Source organism: Cebus imitator, unplaced genomic scaffold (assembly GCF_001604975.1).
Source record: "Cebus imitator isolate Cc_AM_T3 unplaced genomic scaffold, Cebus_imitator-1.0 Scaffold65, whole genome shotgun sequence".
Classification (NCBI taxonomy): Eukaryota; Metazoa; Chordata; class Mammalia; order Primates; family Cebidae; genus Cebus; species Cebus imitator.
The window spans coordinates 1,299,805-1,319,565 of NW_016107380.1; the positions used below are offsets into that span (position 1 = coordinate 1,299,805).

The 19,761-nt window shown below is 36.4% G+C and overlaps 1 protein-coding gene across 5 annotated transcripts in view; it reads right to left on the reverse strand.

Annotated features, from left to right (window-relative positions):
• Nucleotides 1-462: 462 nt before the first annotated feature.
• Nucleotides 463-19,761, reverse strand: part of ADGRG6 (adhesion G protein-coupled receptor G6) — a 137,898-nt gene continuing 118,599 nt past the window's right edge. Inside the window, exons 23-26 of one of the 5 annotated variants that reach the window (XM_017530407.1) lie at nt 9,202-9,303; nt 8,365-8,517; nt 5,789-5,834; nt 463-3,451 (exon numbers count right to left, since the gene is read on the reverse strand). In XM_017530407.1, coding sequence (XP_017385896.1) covers nt 5,821-5,834; nt 8,365-8,517; nt 9,202-9,303 — 269 coding nt within the window. In that variant the 3' untranslated portion in view covers nt 463-3,451; nt 5,789-5,820. The remainder of the gene's footprint in view (nt 3,452-5,788; nt 5,835-8,364; nt 8,518-9,201; nt 9,304-19,761) is intronic. The other 4 variants (XM_017530408.1, XM_017530405.1, XM_017530406.1 and 1 more) reach the window with 4 other exon arrangements.

Genomic DNA, 19,761 nt, shown 5'->3' on the forward strand with positions numbered 1-19,761 from the left:
ACTGCAAAAAAAAGCTATCCTAAATAACCACAGTAAAAGGAAGTGGGGAGGTTCTGTTCTCATCAAGTAAGTGAAGCTGGCTAAAATGTATCATTTGCTAAGCCTCTCACCATCAAAATAGCAACTACATATGTGAGAAAAATATCCCAGGTCCTATCTTCTACAGGTTACCGACTGAGTTCCCTTTTGAGGATGCTGAAGACATTCCCCAAAAGAAATCTGCATTACTTTTAATCTGCTATAGAGCATGGCTTTGCATCGGTCATCCTAAGAAATTCTAAGAACGTCAAAACGTATTAATCCCTAGTGAACTGGATCTCTATAACATACTCATTCCAAGTGTTTTGGCAAAGTAGCCCTATATCACTAGCTTAATTGGTGGCAGGTTATTTTCCAGCTGTCAAATAATCTTTTCCTATTAAGGAGTCAGAAGGAAAAACATTCACTCATAAAGAAATTGAATAACTTGGAACATGAACAATATAAGTATTTATTTGAAAAACATTTTCCATTTAAGTAAAATGGCAAATTAGCTAGAGTAGCTTCTTACTGCTAATTCTATTTGCACTCACACTTTTATTCATCATATTCAAAGACATTGCTACCAAAAAGTGATTTCACAAAGTATTTAGAAAAAATATATACAGTCTCTCTAATAGAAAGTTAATTAAAACAACAAAGCTAGGCAATATCAAGCGAAGATATGAAACCAATTGACATGTATAAACACAAATAAATAAATATGTACAAAAGAATCTATGCCGACAATAGACAAAATCTTTACAAAGCAAGTGAATGGTAACAAGAATGGAAAATATCTCAGGATCCTAGACTACGACTCTAACACAATATAGTTTAAAAAGAGAGAAAAAGAAAAGAAAACATAAGGGAAAGAGAGTCTGAATTGATGCTATCCTCAAAGGTAGGTTGAACTAAATTCAGCCTCCCCAGCTAAATTCCTGACCCTCTGTTCTGATGGGGCCTAAATGGAGATGAGAACTGAATGCTTAGAACTGATGATAGAATTTGGCTCAATCTTTCAAATCCATGTTTTCCTTGAGCAATTTCTTAATTTTTTCTCATCTGGTTATTGGAAATTTCTAAAGTGGAGCTGACACTGTCAAATATGAAAAAAAAAATATTTTTCTGGAGCCATATGAATATCAGTGGAAATCAAAAGCAAAGCCATTTCTGAAGGTATGTCTTAATTGCTATTGACCAAATAAGCACTTTGGGCAGAAATCTGACTAATCTAATTAGTTGAAATCTACTACGAATGCCTAAGGTTTGGGGGGAAATGTATATGAATGTTCAATGACTTAGATTAGTTTTCATCCATATATAACCACTGCCAAAATAAGCAGTCTGTTAATATATGCCTATTGAAAAGGATTTGGCTCTACTGTAGTGAATCTCAGTGACCTTAAATTTACTATTCTTTTCTACTGAATACAACCTTCCCCTGTGAAAGCAAAGCTGGGTAATGCTCATGTCTCCCAGGATGGTGTTGCAGGATGTTGCAAAATGGAACAGTAACAAAAATCCCACTGCCTCATTATCTCATCATCTGCTGGAGCCAGGCAAATAGCTTCATGATTGAAGCTCGGCAAAAGGTGAGCAGTCTCTTGGGTTGCTGTGTAGCCTAAAAGCTCTCCCATGTCTCATACTGCAAAACGTTTTTTTGTGTGCAGAGAAAAAGGCCTCTAGGTTCCAGGTTCTAGACTTTGCCTTTAAGCAGACTGGCTTTGACAGAATGTCTCCTTTTCTTTTTTTTTTTTAATTGCATTTTAGGTTTTGGGGTACATGTGAAGAACATGCAAGATTGTTGCATAGGTACACACCAGAATGTCTCCTTTTCTTATCACATCTGCTGTTGCCTCCCAGAACCTGATACTTTCCAGATAACTCAGAACAAATGTGAAAAAGCACAGCATGCACTGAGACTGATTTCTAAGAAACCGCATAGGACTCTGTCACCTAAGAACAATTACAATGTGGTCTCCTACACATTCATTAGCAAGCAGGCATCACTCAGAATAGTCTGAGAGTTAGGCAAGCTGAAAAATAGTATGCATGGCTTCTATGCATCAGTCTGATCCATAAATAATACACCATCTATCTTGCCAGACCTCCTCAGGCTCTTACATACTATAATCAGAGGACTGACACACAAGCAATATTTAGACTAGCTATTGCAGACCCAGCTGTTTATAAATTATTTGTATTATTATAAGTCACCATGTGTCTCACTTCATATTCCTTGGAACAAAACTCTCAATAGGGGAAAGAAGAGGTTTTCATTTGTGCAATAGGAAATATCTTAAAGTCTCTAAAGCAAGGATAGAGCCAGAGAGTCTCAGTTGTGTGTCTCCTAAAAGGAAAATTCCACTGCATACAGCATGGCTAATGGAAATTCTCCTTCCTCCCACAAGCCTATGGGCTTAATATACAGTAGGGAGCCAAAATTAGAGGTGTAATGGATTCATTCTTAAACAACTCCTGGGAGGTCCACATTGATGGAGCATCGATACTAAACTTGACTTGAATGTATGGGATTAAATTATACTTAAAGCTTTGGCCTTATGCCTTGAATAGAATGAGTAAAATATTAGAAATGTATATAGCCTCATCTAGGTCAATATTTTGGAAAAACTTTCTTAAGCATGTTATGGTTCTGAAGGTGTAATATTTAAAATAAAAAAGAATCCTTTTTAATCTTTGGGTCAAGCAGTAAACAGTCTTTTCTGCCTGTGGTTGAAATGTCACTGCAAATGAGAACATGGTACTGCATTTACAGAAAGAAACACTGGAATGGAATTTGTGGGCATCCAAAGTAGTTACATTTTTTATTGTTGAGAAAGAAGATGCAGAAAATGGTACATCCCAATGTAAATATTAGGTGGAGTAAAATGAGTTCTATCTAGGGTCTGTCCTCAGTGTGGCTTCTCCCTTGCCTCTATTTTAATGTCTCCCTTGCATTGTGATTATTCTGATTCAATTACATATTTAGAAAATCATAGCTTCTGGGCTACTGAGTCACATTGCTCTCACTCTCTGTACTGAAGTTTTAGTGTTGATGACAACTCTTCCATGGAATAAATATATTAAAAAGAAAAATTACGAATTTCATAAAAGCCTTCTTAACAAAATACATTCCTCATATATATGCAGTTATCTAGGTAATAGCACATTTACATCGATAGTTGCAGCTTTCACTGATTGCAAATCTTCACATTTCTGCAGACTGATTTCTTTTTCTTCCATTAAAGACATTAAAACTTAGTGCTGTGGCTGAAGGTGTCTGACATGATAATATTTTTATAGAAGTTATCTGAATGAGCATTACAATAACCCTTGACCTTATCAATGACCTGATGAACAGGGATGATTGATGTTTGTTCTCTATCAGCATGGGCCAGTTTTGACAAGGACTTGTCCATGGAAGTATTGTCTGCAAGAAATGATACAAGAAATTAGGTTCAAGATGAGCTGTTGAGATGCCTACAGGCCACTATACTGTACACTCTGTTTTGCACATTAAAGAAGAACAAAAGAAAATAAAGCTCTGATTCTATCTTAGATTAGGTAATAGGCAACATTAAATTTCCATGTTTTTTTTCTTCTAAGTACGCTCCTGATAATCACTAAATGTCAACTTGCCTTCTAGTAATTTGTACTGTGGCTTACTATAAGAAATATTCTTGAATATGGCAGAGCCAATGAAAAAATAATTGGACAACCACTTCAAAAATATATGCACTATATACAAGACTACATAATAAAGGAATTAAAATGTGCTGAAATACTTGTGGAAGAAATGATATGATATCTAAGATATGATTTCAAATAATACAGGAAGGGAAAATGGGTGGGGTGTATAACTGGCTGTAAGTTGATGGGAACAAGGGGATTCCTAATAGTATCCTCTCTACTTTTTATATATGTTTGACACTTTTCACAATAAAAATTTTATAAAATTAAAGGATTTTGGAGAATAAAAGCAAATGAAAATAAATATGAAAGGCTACTTTGAACATGTTTTCCCATGGTTTTGGGATAAACAATTGGAATATAGCAAAAAGGGCACTTTTTATGAATTATTCTTTTAATTATAGCATTCAAAGTTATTACCAGAAAGATTTTAATAAAAAATGATTTATTTGTATTTTCTTATAGTTTTAGAGTGATGCTATTGCTAACGACACTAATATTAGAACAACTGATTAAGGACTGCTAAATAATTTTTTAATAAAATTTTCAGTATCATATATTTAAATGTTATTTCCCTATACACAAAACTTTGTAAATTTGGCTAAGGTAATGCTCTGAAACTCACTTAAGCTCTATTATCTGTAAACATATACGGTTGTCTTCATGTATCCTACAAATATCTTTTAAGTACCTCCTTCTCCAAATACACTTTAGAAAGAAGTACCTCCTTCTCCAAATACACTGATAAAGAACATATGAACTTTGATAAAGTATTCAGTTTCCTCTGTATCTTCTCTATACATTGTGGAAAAGGCAAAAACTCTATCCTGAAAAACTTTGAGAAATCATGGCTCCAAAATTGAAATCTTCACTTCAAGGCATTTTACAGTTTGAATATGTTGGACTCAGTATGTGACAAAACATTTAAAATCCATCGATAATTGGTAAAAGCCATCACCATCATGATATCTGTTGTCTTTGGAAACTATTCAAATTGCTTGACTGTTATTTTGTGTTGAAGCAGACACTAAATAAAATAAGGGCGAAAAGGGAAATGGGATGCTTAACCCATACTAAAGGATGAAAGAGAGACGAACAGATGGTTCATGGAGAGAACGGGCAAACTGAAGCATGGTGGAACAACTCAAGCATTTTCCAGTGTTGGTGAGGAAAAGGCTCAAGGAGTCATGACAAAAGGCCCCTCCCCATTAGGCTCTCAGCAAGCTGATTGATTCTGAGCTTCCTTTCAGTTCATATATTCACTAGCCATTGGTTTTCTGGTGGGGATTTTTCTATTGACTTATATATCAATACTGAAAAATTTGTGCTTGGTATTTTTAGAAAACTGCATATCCTCAGAGAGAGGTCAAGGATATATTCACTCTGCTTCCTTTGTAACTTCCAGTGGCATGTACTTTTAGAGATTATGAACAGCTTCTTTTCAATGATGTGATCCAATTTAATGGGTCTTCACAGTTTAATAAAGCAAAATTCTGAATGAGGGCTATATTTTTATATGTGCTATTCCCAGTCGTCTGGTTAGATATTACATTATGGTTAATAAAGACTTTGATTATAGTTACAAGTCTGAAAACCAGGGGCTAGGGATATGAACTATTATTTGACCTATGCTGAAATTTCAAGCAGAAAACAATCTTCACAAAGCAGGCTTGGAATTGACAATTTCACTTATATGACTTCTATGAATGTACCATGACATATCCAGCAGTCCATAAGAGCAGTGGAAAAATAAAACATCTCATGTTCTACAACAAATCTTTTCTCAAGTACTGAGTTTTGTTAGTATTTTACATGATGTATGATCCACTGACTCCAGACCATGGTACATTTCCTAGAAGGAGCAGCTAGCAGACAACCCATGCAGAGAAGAGCCAGCACAACACACATTATCATTCGAAATTTCAGAAATTCCAGCTCAATGCAGGAATGTCATTGTGCTAGCTGAAAAGAACAAGCCATTTTGATGATGCAGCAAGAATCTTAGCTTAATCCATGCACATATTCGCTTACTACCTTGCAAAAAATTCATGCATTCAAAAAAGTAATTAAAGTTTACCTGAATGATCCACTTTTGTTGAAGGAATGCTCTTAGGAGACATTATCTATACCATAAACATATGAATATCTAGATCAATTCCAAGAAATGAACCAACTAGATATCCATGATGATATGCAGTGACTTTTTGCATACGCTGAGTGATCCCCAGGATGCTAACTGTCCCACTGAGAACTGGCTGGGTAGCCAAAGCCTATGTGGAAGTCAGTTGACTGTAAACCAGAATTTATTATACCATTGAAGTAATACCATATAACTAACTATATTCTCATCCTAGTTGACAAGAACCCATTTAGCCCAAGTTGTTTTTGTTAAGGGAAACAAGAATATTAATGCATTCTTTAAAAAAACAAAACAAAAGGCTGATTACAGGCTCACACCTGTAATCCCAGCACTTTGGGAGGCTTGAGGCAGGCAAATTGCTTGAGCCCAGGAGTTTGAGCCTAGCCTGGACAAGATCATGAAACCCCATTTCTACAAAAATACAAAAATTAGACAAGTGTGGTGGTGCACACCTGTAGTCCCAGCTACTTGGGAGGCTAAGGTGGGAGGACTGCTTGAACCCAGGAGGTAGAGGCTGCAGTGAGCCTCTATTATGAGTGTGCCACTGCACTCCAGCCTGGGAAACAGAGTGAGACCCTGTCTCAAAATTAAAATAAAATAAAACAAAACAAAATGAAGAACTCACAATTTTTAAAATAGTAAAGTCTGCCTTTGGACCTCCATTTCTGCATATCCTCTTTTATCTATATTCTAGTCAGTTTTCCCCCAAATCCTATAGCCCTTTCTTTCCTTAATATTTCCAAAATGTCTCATGTTCCAAATTATCTGCCTTGTTAGCGTCTTTCCTCTTTTAAGAGTGGCATTTCTTCAGGCCAGCTATTTTCAGTTTAAGAAGAAAGCATTCAATTGCTCTAATTCCTATTTATTTATGACTGACCGATACTGCATTAATGATCTGTATTTTAGAAGGGGAGGCAAAATGAGTATCAAATTTTAAGTTTGGTTCAATAAAGTGAAAAAAAATAATTCATTATAAGCAAAAGATGCTTTGTACCATGGAACCACCAAATAAGTAGAATCTATCTTAGACTATACACCTGTCATCAATTTCATTACACAGGTATTCTTAGGCAGAATGGCACAGACTTCTTGATTTTACGCAAAATTGTGAAGATGATTCAAAATCTGTACCTTTTTCTGGAAGAGAATCAACAGCCTTAATTCAATTCCCCCCAAAATGTCTTAGACTCTAAGATGCTTTAAGAACTGCAGTCCTAAGTTGCTCCAAGTTCTTGGATTTTTAATTAATTTTGGAATTAACAAACTCTCTAACCACTCAAGGCTTTTTCCATGGTACTATCATGAATCCCAGGCAATGGTCACTCCACTGGCAAGACATAGAAGATGGTACAAACGGGGACATGGGATTCGAATGTACAGGAGGGTCATCTGTAATTCAACTATTTGCAATATGAACAATTACAAACACATCACACACCTTACTCCCTGTTTGCAAAAAGCCAAGTATTACTCTTCTCTGTGCCACTCACCTTTGCTCACATTTAATAGCTAAACAAATTAAAAGTTAAAAAGTTATTTCCATTATCCTTTTAGAATTATCTTTAATGAGGAAAGTGCTCTGTTTTAAATGTTGACAGCTGTCTTCCAGGGATTTAATTAGTATTTAAAAGTAGTAATTCTATTATTTCCCTTTGAAAGTATTAAAAGGTTACACATTTTCACATCATTCATTATCAAGTGCTGCAAAATATTACTATTTTTTTTAGATGGGATCTTGCTATGTTGCCCAGGCTGTGGTGCAGTGGCATAATCATAACTCACTGCAGCCTGAATTCCAAGGTGCAAGCAATCTTCCCATCTTAGCTGCCAGAGCAGCTGGGACTCCAGGCATGTGCCATAGTACCTGGCTTAAAATATTCTTTATTTCCATGGTGTCATCAGGACTTTTTACATAAATGTTCAGTGTCAGAATGTGCAGTAATTGCAAATATCATGAAAGAACAGGGTATTAAGAAAGACAATGTTTCTTACAGCCTTGTATCACTTTCCAAATATTATGTTCATTCATATGTAATCAGTGCTTTAAAGAGCAGTTGTTAATAACATTTGCAATGGTTAAGGAATTAGGTCTTAAATAAAATATATGTCCTATGTATTATTTCTTCCTGTTCCCATGACAACTTGTCCAGTAACTATCACAGTCTGCTAAAATAATCTGTAATTCAATTTTTTAATTTTAAAAATAAAGATATAACTTTTTAAACAAAATACCATTATTTAAAGAAAACTAAGTTTTGAATCAAATGATGAAGTTACAATAATATACAGAGTGAATAATATTATGATTATATACCTAGAGTTTGAGTTATAACATTTTTAAAAGGATGAAATATTCATAAAAGTGTTGGATAATGTCTTTGAACAGATTTTTATTTTCATAAATCTAAAAGATGCACGCTCTCAGGCACTGTGATCCATCAATCTTCATGATATGCCAATTTTTGCAATGAAAATGTGACAAGAACTAAACTCAAGGACATCTTTAGACTCACCTGTGTGGCTATTCCTTTTGAAATAGGTGGTAGAGCTGGATTTAGATTTGGACGTAAGATAGGTTGAGTTGGAACCAATGGAGCTTGAAGACAAAGATTTTCCTAGATTATCAGAACTTTTCTTGATGATATTGGTAGCTGTCTTACTCCAATCTGTAAAAAAGTGACATCACTCTATCAATCTGCTTTACAGGAAATATGTTCTGTTCTGAAAAATCATCACTGCATTTTTTATCTGGAGCATCTGACTTTCTGATATGCTGGCAATGGCTAAGAGAAGAGACTGGCATGTAAACAAGAAGAAACTGAAAATTTCTTACTTTGACTTTGTATATGTACTGTTTAAAATCTCACTTTCAATATCCTAAGAGTGAGAAGTAACCACTGATGGTAAAAAGAAAAAGAAAGATAAAGGAGAAGAAAGAAAGACAAAGTGTGGTTTTTTTCAGGTTTTTTTTTTTTTTTTGTTTTTTTTTTTTTTTTGATACTGAGAAAAATCTCTTTGTCTAATAATGTAATTGGGGATCTACAAAATGTGGAAAGGTGAGTCTGGTGTAATGGAAACTCTGGGTATCTGGTTGTTAAATTAGACATCAAACCTTGGGCTACTCATATAACTTGTATGGAATTCATGCTTCCCCTCTGCAGAATAGAAGGGTTGGGCCTAAAGTTCTCAGATCTCTTCCAGTCCTCATGTTCTACAACTCCAACTAGGCATCTTCACATGTGCCACTTCAATAGATTGCTCCCTTTGGGACTGGGTTGCTCTGACAATGAAAGACAGAATGACAAACTTTCCCATCTACTTTTAGATGTAAAATTTAAACAACCCTTTACCTGAGTTATCTGCTAACCGAAATCTACCACAGCAGAGATGCCGCCGCCACTGTTTCTGAACATTCTCCTTCATAGCACAGTGGAAGATGAATATAAATAAGCCTGTGACAAAAGAAAATATAAATATTTAAGCCAACTGACACATCTTTAAAGAGAAATCTTATAAAATACACGAATTCATTTTAATTTTAAATTTTTTACATCTGAATCACTAAGAAACAAAGATCTTAAGGAAATGAATCTCGCAGTATGTAGCAGGCACTTTAATTCTTTAGAAGGGAACACAAAGGCTCTGATAAAACTAGAATAACCACTGGGATCTGATTCTGTCTTTGCCTGTTCCGTTCAGCATTCATTATGACTTAACCTAAAAACCAAGATGAAATAAGCAACATTCAATTTTAGAAGTATTTAATATTTCCCATATATTTGTCCTAAAATTATTATACTTTCCGGACATATTTTCATCAAAGAGAAAATGGAAAACACACATAAGCTCATCATCTGTTTCAATTTGTGTATTCTGAGCTATTTTACGAATGTATATTGTAGTTATACTCATAGTATATTAGCTTGGACCATAGAAAAGTGGTATTTTTGCCATTAAAACATGGCCCCAAATCATCAAAATCATGTGACTCCACCTGGACTGCTTTAGCTTTTCAAGATTTTAACACAGAAATATTTCCATAATGAGAAATAGTCTTCATATTTATAGTCACTTTGTGCCTATCAAAATCTAACTGTGTCATTTGTGTCTTAGAAGCCAATCCCTTTTAACTTTTCATGGCATTTGCTTCTGCATTTTAACGCTCTTGTTGAGGTGTCATCACTTTTTCTCTCTATTCCACTATACTTGGTTATTGCCATTAACTTGCTAATGTACTGTTAAAACACTTTTTAAACAACAAACAAAAAATTCCTCCCTTAACCTCCAATTTTCTTTCAGTTTCAACCTCTTTATTCCCTTTCCCAATAAAATTTCTTGAAATGGTTAACCTTTGCTGTCTCAGCTTTTTCCAACACCTTGTCTTTTCTGCGCACTCCAAACAGACTGCTATCCACATCCACGACCCCACAACGACTGCTCTTATTAAGAATGGTGGCAACTCCCTTGTTGCTGAGTTTCCCATGACCACTTTACTAGACCTTTCAACAGCACTCAACACAAACGGCCCTTCATTCTCAAGGTCATTTTCTATCACTTTTCTTCCTAATTTGCTGGAGATTCCTTCTTGGTCTCTTTAGCAGATTCTTCTGCTTTACTCTAAAAAGATTTACATGCCTGTGACTTGTAATGTTAATCTCTTCTACGGTTACACTGTCACTTTGGGTACTAGCACTTCTAAAATATAAGCACCACATACTGATTTTTATATTTGGTTCTGTTCCTTTCTCTCCTGTACCCCTAAACCAGGATTCCAACACACATTGCTCATAGGACATCTTCAATGGGCAGTACTTCCACCAGGCAGCATCTCACATCCCAGGTATTCTGAAAAGAAGTCCTTGCAATCATGACCCCCAAACCACACACACATCCCTTTATTTCTCAATGTGTCCAGCTCATTCCAGCCCAATACCACACTAAACGCTCTTCTTCCAGATCTTTCCATAACACGTTCCTATCATTCAGGTCTCAGACCAACTGTTAACTCCTCAAAGAGGCCCTCATCAACTGTTATTTATTTTTTAATTTTAACATTTAGTTACTCCCTTTCACATACCTATTTGTTTCACAGCACTTCTCAGTACCTACCATTCTTGTATTCCTCATTTATTCATTTATTCCTTTGCTTGATTGTCTCTTCCTAGGAGATAATATGCTCCAAGAAAACAGGGATATTTGTATATTCAATACTGTGCTGGCTGTTCCAAGAACTAAGTAGGAACTTGACAAATGTTTATTGATGGAATGAATGGTAAACAAGATCAATCAATCATGTAGTCTATATGAGTTAACTGAATGCTTACATGTACACGCTAATGTGTTAAAAATGTGCTTGGAGATGGGAGGTTAAAAATAGGAGTGAACCGTCAAATTAAGAGGTAATAGGAGTGAAATGAAAATACAGTTAAGGGAAAAGTTTCTGAAAAGCATGCAAGTAAGTTGCTGAGGTTGTGTCCCGGTAAAATACTAAGCAGTATATCTATATAAGTGAGGGGTTTTTAGGGGATCTAGGGCTTGAACTGAACCTTAAGTTCAGTAGGGCAGTGAGGGAAGTTTCCAGGAAGGGTAACTGATTCGGTGACTATATTAAGCACTGCTAAGCATGAGGCACTGAGTTTTAGGAGTTGGAGATTCAAAGGTGAACAAGGTAGACAATCCTTGTATTCATGGGGCAAAGGGTCTAGTATGGAATGGCACAAAACTTATGACAGTCCCTTTAAGGGACCATTAAAAGTTATATGTTCCTTTTGAATATGGAGTATTCATTAAGAAAACTACATTGTAGCTTGTACAATGGAAAAAGTAGAAAAAAAATCTTAATAGTACTCTTTTTATATGTGTTTAGTTAAATTTGCAAAAGATATCTAAGGTTATGCTTACACGCTTTTTTTTTTTTTTTTTTTTTTTTAGTATAAAGATTCAAAGTGGCCCTTAATTTTCAGAATAAATTACAAATGTTAATATGGAAAAGGAGCTTGCTTAATTTCTACAGGATGGGTCGTGACCACAGTAAAATGATTCTAGGTTGATTCTCCTTTGGTTTTGGCAGCTTGTTGTTTGGTGATTAGCAAGCCCTGAGCACAAGCCCTGATAATTAATAGGTGCTTTCTATAAATTTCTATTTAAATTCCTAAAGAATCATTATATATTTTGACTTGCAGAAGAATGCCACTATGAAAGTACTGACTATATTTGGTCATTGATTTCAAATGGATGATCAGCTCTTGTAAAAATTTCTGGGAAATTCAAATATGTTGATCTCTGAGAAGTATATATAAGGCATGCAATGACCTAACTAATACTGTATTGCATTTATATTACTATGTCACTTGATATTAATATATGGTTATATACATATTTACATAAATGTTATTACTATATAATTTATTACTAATACTTTATTGGTAATGAACTAATTTGTAAAGGAAATAAATCCTAGTGATCTATTTATTTGAAATGTTATATCAGAGTAGAGGAGTTCCTTTTTTTTTTCTTAAGAGACTGGGTCTTGCTGTGTTTCCCAGGCTGGAGTATAGTGGTGCAACTGTAGCTCACTGCAGCCTTGAACTCCTGGGCTCAAGCAATTCTCCTGCCTCAGCTTCTCAAGTAGCTAGGACAACAGGCATGTGCTACCACACCTAACTAATGTTTTGTAGAGATGAGGGTCTCGCTATGTTGCTCAGGCTGGTTTAGAATGCCTGGCCTCAAACAATTCTCCTGCCTCAGCCTCCCAAAGCACAGGCATGAGCCACTGTGACGGGCTGGGAAGTTCTAATTTAACAAAAGAAAAGCTCTAATAAATATGATGAATAAATTTCAATTATTTAGAAAGCAAACAAGCACCTCCTGAAAGTCCCTGTGCTCCACGTTGGGGAGGAAGAGTTGGAGAGGGCACGGGCTACACACTGGCCTGGACTATGCTAGGGCATGACAAGTCTCAGAGTAAGGACAGATTTTTCCTCCATCCCTCAGAGCAGGCTCTGCAGGCTGATCCTCCTTCCCAGGAAGTAGGGAGTGGATATCATTCAGTTAGCATTTCATCCTCACACTCTACATGACTAAATCTCATTGCTTTTCAAAGCCTTTCCATACCTACCACATTCCCTAACCAGGTTGCCAATACAATAAATCCTTTCAATAGCACTTTGAATAAACAAAAGTATATACCTAATTTGAATGGGTTACTAGATCCTTTTAAGTTTTGAAGAGGGAGGCGGCAGTCACAGAGTAGAGCGGATTGAAGGAAGCCTGAAGTAAGGTCAATAGAGGCTACAGATGAAGGAGGCTGCAGACTGGAGGAGGAAGTCCACAGTGTCTCAGCTTACTCATTTTCCTTTAACGGGGTCAGATTTCCAGAATTTTTTCTTGGAGGTATTTTTGTCACACAGCTAGAAATATAGGTAACTGCGTATTCTTAAACAATTGTTTAACAGGGTCACATTTTAGAGCCGGAGGGGATTATAAACTTAAATGAAGGTCTTTTGTTCCTAGGCATTAATCCAGACATGATTATAGGGCCTCACATTGTGCAAATGATTAATAGTTGCGGGTAGAAGTAAAAATTGCTGAATGTTACTTCCCTTAATATACTACTACTCCTTTGTAAAACTTAGTAGTTTCTCTGTATGTTATACATCCTGGAAAAAAAAATTCAGAGGCTGTGTCTGGTGTTTTGAGAACATCAGAAAAATACTAGATCACAGATTCAGGTTTTTAGCCTTGTTGGGGTACTAAAATGTGAATTATTTTGAGAATCAGATGCTGACCACAGTCAGAAAGGATGAGGTTAATAAAGGATGACTTAATAAAACAGTTTTTTAGATTGTAGAGTGCTGCCTTACATCATATTATATAACATTAAATAACATTGTCTATTTTTAAGTAACCATTGTGGTCTGTAAATGCTCAGGCACTCAATAAGTTTTAGAAACACTGGAGAGGAGAAATCATTTAAATGCTCTACCTTCTACTATGAATTGTGATGTTATGGAATAAAATAGATAATAAGCACAATAAATTTGAATTCTTAGGAATATGTTTTAAATTCTAAGCTATTGCATTTATAATATAAATATGATCAAACCTGTAGTCTTGAGATACATTTCTATTTAAAATATCTATTTAAAATAGAAATATTTAAATATCTATTATAAAATAGAAATATGCATTTCTATTTTAAATAGGATTCTCATAATACATTATTTTACTATTTGATGTAACTAGCCCTTTTCCTATGAACTTAAGTTAGTCTGGTAATAAACATTATACCAAAATTCCTTCAGGACAAAATACCCCTTTTAGAGTTCAGAAGTGGGCAGTGTGGCAGGTATCCCCATCTGTAACACTGCACACAAGCAATATGGAAAGAAATCATGAACACTTCAGGAAGGAGCAGTAGAAAATGATGCCAGAGAGATCTAAGGGCCTTTGGAGGCCAGTGTGAGAAAATATGGCTATTCCCTCTTAAATTCTGAGTTTTTTTCCCTCCATCTACTTACAGATCTTGGTGTCAGAGCAAAACTAAAATCACAAACTTTAATAGAGTTCTACATTGACAACCAAGAAAATCTGTTTCACTTCTCATTCCAGTCTCTGTTTCCTTCTTCCTTTTTGGTGAGTTGGGGGGAAACAGTCACTCTGTTGCCTAGGCTGGAGTGCAATGGCGTGGTTTCAGTTCACTGCAATTTCTGCCTCCTGTGTTCAAGCAATTCTCTTGCCTTAGTCTCCTGAGTAGCTGGGATTGCAGGTGTGCACCACCATGCCCAGCTAATTTTTGTATTTTTAGTAGAGATGGGGTTTTACTGTATTTGCCAGGCTGGTCTCAAACTCCTGAGCTAGTGGTCCACCCACCTCGGCCTCCCAGAGTGCTGGGATTACAGGTATGAGCCACTGTACCCAGCCTCTGCTTTCTTTCCATCCTTTTTTTCCCTTTGCTAATCTTCATACCACCTAGGAAGAATATGCTCTTCTAGCCTTCTGGAAAGAGTATTAGGATGTGACTGGGACCTGAACAATCAAGCTTTACTCTTCATAGTACCTGAAGCTCTATTTAACATTGCCCATAAAAGGTGGAAGCTAAAATGGCCCAAAAGATTGAATGCAGAGGTAAAGCTTTTACATTATCCTGAAAAGCTAGGGCCAGTTTCAAGAAACCTTCATATATCACAAAAGAAAGCTCATGATAGACGTTTTTTGGTGCATTTTAGCCTGGAAAACTGCCACTTTGGAGAATCCAAGTCAAAGTTCCTTAGAATTAGTTTCCTTAGCTTGATAACTGCCTTGATTCTTTATTTTAAGAATCCATTCCATGCTAGAATAAGAAAACAAAACTTCACACTTGTTACATCAGCAGATTTCTAATCAGCCCCCTAAACTCTCAACACACTCTTAGCCCTGCCTTCGCTTCTTTCACTAACCAGAGGTATATGCTTACCTTAAAAAAAAAACAACAAACTATAATTATGAATTCAAAATGTTTTAATTCTCAGTAAACTTTTCAATTTCCTCATTTAAAATAAATAATATTTTTAATTGTATTGGCAAAAGTGCAAGCAACACACAATTGCTGAAAGTGGGCCTATGGGAGCTGTTAGGACAGAAAACGTATTAAATGCCAACTTGCCAAATACTCCTAGAGAAAGACTCTTATGGGCCAAGGCTGATTCAGAAAATACAGTGAAGGAAGATGGCAAATAAATAGCCGAGAAGGTTTTCTGAAGTCGGAATGAGAAACATTCTGAAAAATCTCAAGTAGTGAATTTAACTTTTGATATCTAATCCTTTCATCTACCAGAGAACACATTCAAGTAGCATGTTTGAAAAATAATAATAAACTTACTTCTAAGTATTGGCATTACATTCACTGTAGATTATATGAGCTTGTGTTTAACCTCGGCCTTGTTAGAGCTATTTAACTATTCAGGGGGAAAAGATACACTTAGATATTTCGGCTAGAAATTTGGCTCCCACATAGAATTCATTCCTTTTGCTTGTTTGAGGCAATGATCCATCGCTTTCTAGGGCAAATGTAAAATGAGTAGTCAAAGGGATGTTCTCATATCTTCTTGGTTATCAACAGTTAAAGAATTGCTAGATACAGTTTCTTTAGAGACCACTCTACAGTAAAACTCGAGGCAACACACAGTCATTTACTTCTACTCTAAAAAGTTCCTTTGAAGCAGCATCTAGGTAGAGAGGGAGGAACCAGACAACCTTGGGTACTCATCTCTTAGAGTTCTTTAACAACTAAAGATCACTGACACTTTCAGCAGAATTATCATCAATAAACTGGATGAATATTCTAAGGTGACTTTTTCTTCCCTTGGATAATAAATATCCAGAAATACAATTAAAGGGAAGACTGCAGATATAGATAACTTGAGGAATGTGAGATAGCATTAGAGTGGGTAGTAATGACGGGTGTCTTAATCAGGTCATGAGCATAACATACTCTGGAAGTTTTTTTGTTTTCATTTTCTTTTTTTCCCTGAGACAGGATCTCACTCTGTCACCCAGGCTGGAGTATAGTAGCATGACCATAGCTCACTGTAACCTTGAACTTCTAGGCTCAAACAATCCTCTTGCCTCAACCTCCTAAGTAGCTTGGAATACACTCACACCTCCACATCTAATTTTTCTATTTTTATTTTTGTAAAGATGGGGTATCACCAGGTTACCCAGGCTGGTCTTGAACTCCTGGCCTCAAGAAACCCTCCTTCCTAGGTCTCCCAAAGCACTGGTATTACAGGCATGAGCCACTGCACCTTATCAGTTCTGGAGTTTTGATGAGAAAAATCGGTCAAGAATTAGTTATAGCAGATATTTGAGCAGAAGTGGCCACATACTCTAAGTACCACTGAGTTTTGACCAAATTGGTCTAGATGCTCTCTGAGCTCCTTAGTAGCCTGTGTCCAAATCTTTAAACAGCTCCTCTTTTCAGTAGTCACACAGGCACAGTCAGCTGGCTATGGGGCTAGGGATCTTCAAGGGTTTATGGCTGTCTCTCGAAACTTCTTAAATCCTCCTTTCATACAACCAAGGTGCCCTTTAGAAAATTATTTTTCTGTGGCACAAAATGCCCTGCCAAAGGGTGAGTAATTTATTTCCTTGCAGTGTGTAATGTCTCAGCCAAACTGATGTTTCACTTGTGAGGGGCTGAATTGGTGGGTCATATCTTTACTTTGGCAACAATTCAATATGTGTATTGTGCATGTGATTATGTAACAGCTCAACTTTCATGAGTTTCCTAACCTCAGCCTCCAGCGGCAAGGGAGATTTCACTGACATTCAGCATGTTTCACCACATACTTTGACTTAATTTTCTTAGTTTACCAATAGAATAATAATAATAATCTGCATTTCTCTAAATTACTTATGCTGAATAAGGGTAAGAGATTAAATTATCCTATACTCATTTAATGTATAGTTAGTGACAGCTCTTTTTTAAATGGAAGTAGACTATTCTCTGCTGCATAACAATTTGTATACCATAAAATTTTCTGCTTGTATTCTTAAGAACATATTAAAAATTGTAATATAGTGATATGCCAGTTTCATCCTGGAAAGAAGCAAAAATAGCAAAAGCAGATAGATGTGTAACTCAACCATATTGAGAAGGTGCATTTAATTTGGGCAGGAAAAAAATCTCAACAGAATGTTTACTGAGTAACTTAATCAAATGAAGTAGGTGATATGGTTTGGCTCTGTGTCCCCACCCAAATCTCATCTTGAATTGTAATCCTCATAATCCCCACACATTGAGGGAGGGACCTGATGGGAGGTGCCTGGATCATGGGGACAGTTCCCTCATGCTGTTCTTGTGATAGTGAGTGAGTTCTCATGAGATCTGATGGTTTTATAAGTGTTTGGCAGGTCCTCCTTCACACATTCTCTCTTGCCTGTGCCATGTAAGACATGCCTGCTTCCCCTTTTGCCATGATTTTAAGTTTCCTGAGGCCTCCCTAGCCATGTGGAACTGTGAGTCAGTGAAACCTCTTTCCTTTATAAATTACCCAGTCTCAAGGAAGTTCTTTATAGCAGTGTGAAAGCTGACTAATACAGTAGGTAAAATTAAAGAACAAATCAATATCCTGTGGATAATTAGAAAATAATAAATTTTGTTTCAGCCTTGATTCATTACTTCATTTAGTTATGTAAGTAGATAAAATTTTATAATCACACAGATAGTAATAACTTTCTGATACTCATTTAACATAATTTTTGGCAATTATATTATACAGTTATAAGTGTATATAAAATAAAATACATGCTAGAAATAAAAATATAAAGCATACAAATTAAAAATAAAGCATATGTAAAAGTTTATATGAGACTCTTCAAATTTGAGTACCCATATAATTACACATGTATATGTGTTTATAAACAAATATTCCTTCATATATTTCCAAGAATACTAAAAGATTAAATGGATTGTTTAACATGCTTGAGCCAAAGTTTTGAAGATATAAACAAATGTGACAAGAAATCTATCAAAAGTCATTCCTTGGATGTATATGCCCTGATATGGTTTGGCTGTGTCCCCACCCAAATCTCATCTTGAATTGTAACTCCCTCAATTCCCACACATTGTGGGAGGAACCTGGTGGGAGGTGATTGAATTATGGGGGCAGGTCTTTCCCCGGCTGTTCTCATGATAGTGAATGAGTCTCACAAGATCTGATGATTTTTAAAATGGGAGTTTTTCTGCAGAAGCTCTCTCTTTACTTGCTGTCATCCACATAAGATGTGACTTGCTCCCTCCTGCCCTCTGCCATGATTGTGGGACTTCCTCAGCCATGTGGAACTGGAAATCCAATTAAACCTCTTTCTTTTGTATATTGCCCAGTCTCAGGTATGTGTTTATCAGCAGTGTGAAAATAGACTAACAAAGTAAATTGGTACCAGAAATGCGGTGCTGCCCAAAAATGTGGAAGCAACTTTGGAACTGGGTAACAGGCAGAGGTTGGAACAGTATGGAGGGCTCAGAAGAAGACAGGAAAATGTGGGAAAGTTTGGAGCTTCCTAGAGACTTACCGAATGGTTTTGACAAAAATGTTACAGTGATATTGACAATAAGGTCCAGGCGTAGGTGGTCTCAGATGGAGATGAGAAACTTGCTGGGAACTGGAACAAAGGTGACTCTTGTTATGTTTTAGCAAAGAGGCTGGTGGCATTTTGCCCCTGCCCTAGAGATCTGTGGAACTTTGAACTTGAGAGAGATGATTTAGGGTATCAGGCAGAAGAGATTTCTAGGCAGCAAAACATTCAAGAGGCGACTTGTGTGCTGTTAAAGGCATTCAGTTTTAAAAGGGAAACAGAGCATAAAAGTTTGGAAAAATTTGCAGACTGACAGTGTTATAGAAAAGGTAATCCCATTTTCTGAGGAGAAATTCAAGCTGGCTGAAGAAATGTACATACGTAATGAGGAGCCAAATGTTAAATATCAAGACAATGGTGAAAATGTCTCCAGGCAGCCCCTCCCATTACAGGCCTGGAGGCCTAGGAAGAAAAAGTGGTTTTGTGGGCCAGGTTCAGGGTCCCCATGCTGTGTACAATCTAGGGACTTGGTACCCTGTGTCCCAGCTGCTCTAGCCACAACTAAAATGGTACAAGGTATAGCTTGGACTATTGCTTCAGAGGGTGGAAGCTCCAAGCCTTGGCAGCTTCCATGTGGTGTTGAGCCTGTGGGTGTGCAGAAGTCAATAACTGAGGTTTGGGAACCCCTGCCTAGATTTCAGAAGATGTATGGAAATGCCTGGATGTCCAGACAAAAGTTTGCTGCAGGGATGGGTCCCTCATGGAAAATGTCTGCTAGGGCAGTGCAGAAGGGAAATATGAGGTCAGAGTCCCACAGAATCCATATGGGGCACTGCCTAGTGAAGCTATGAGAA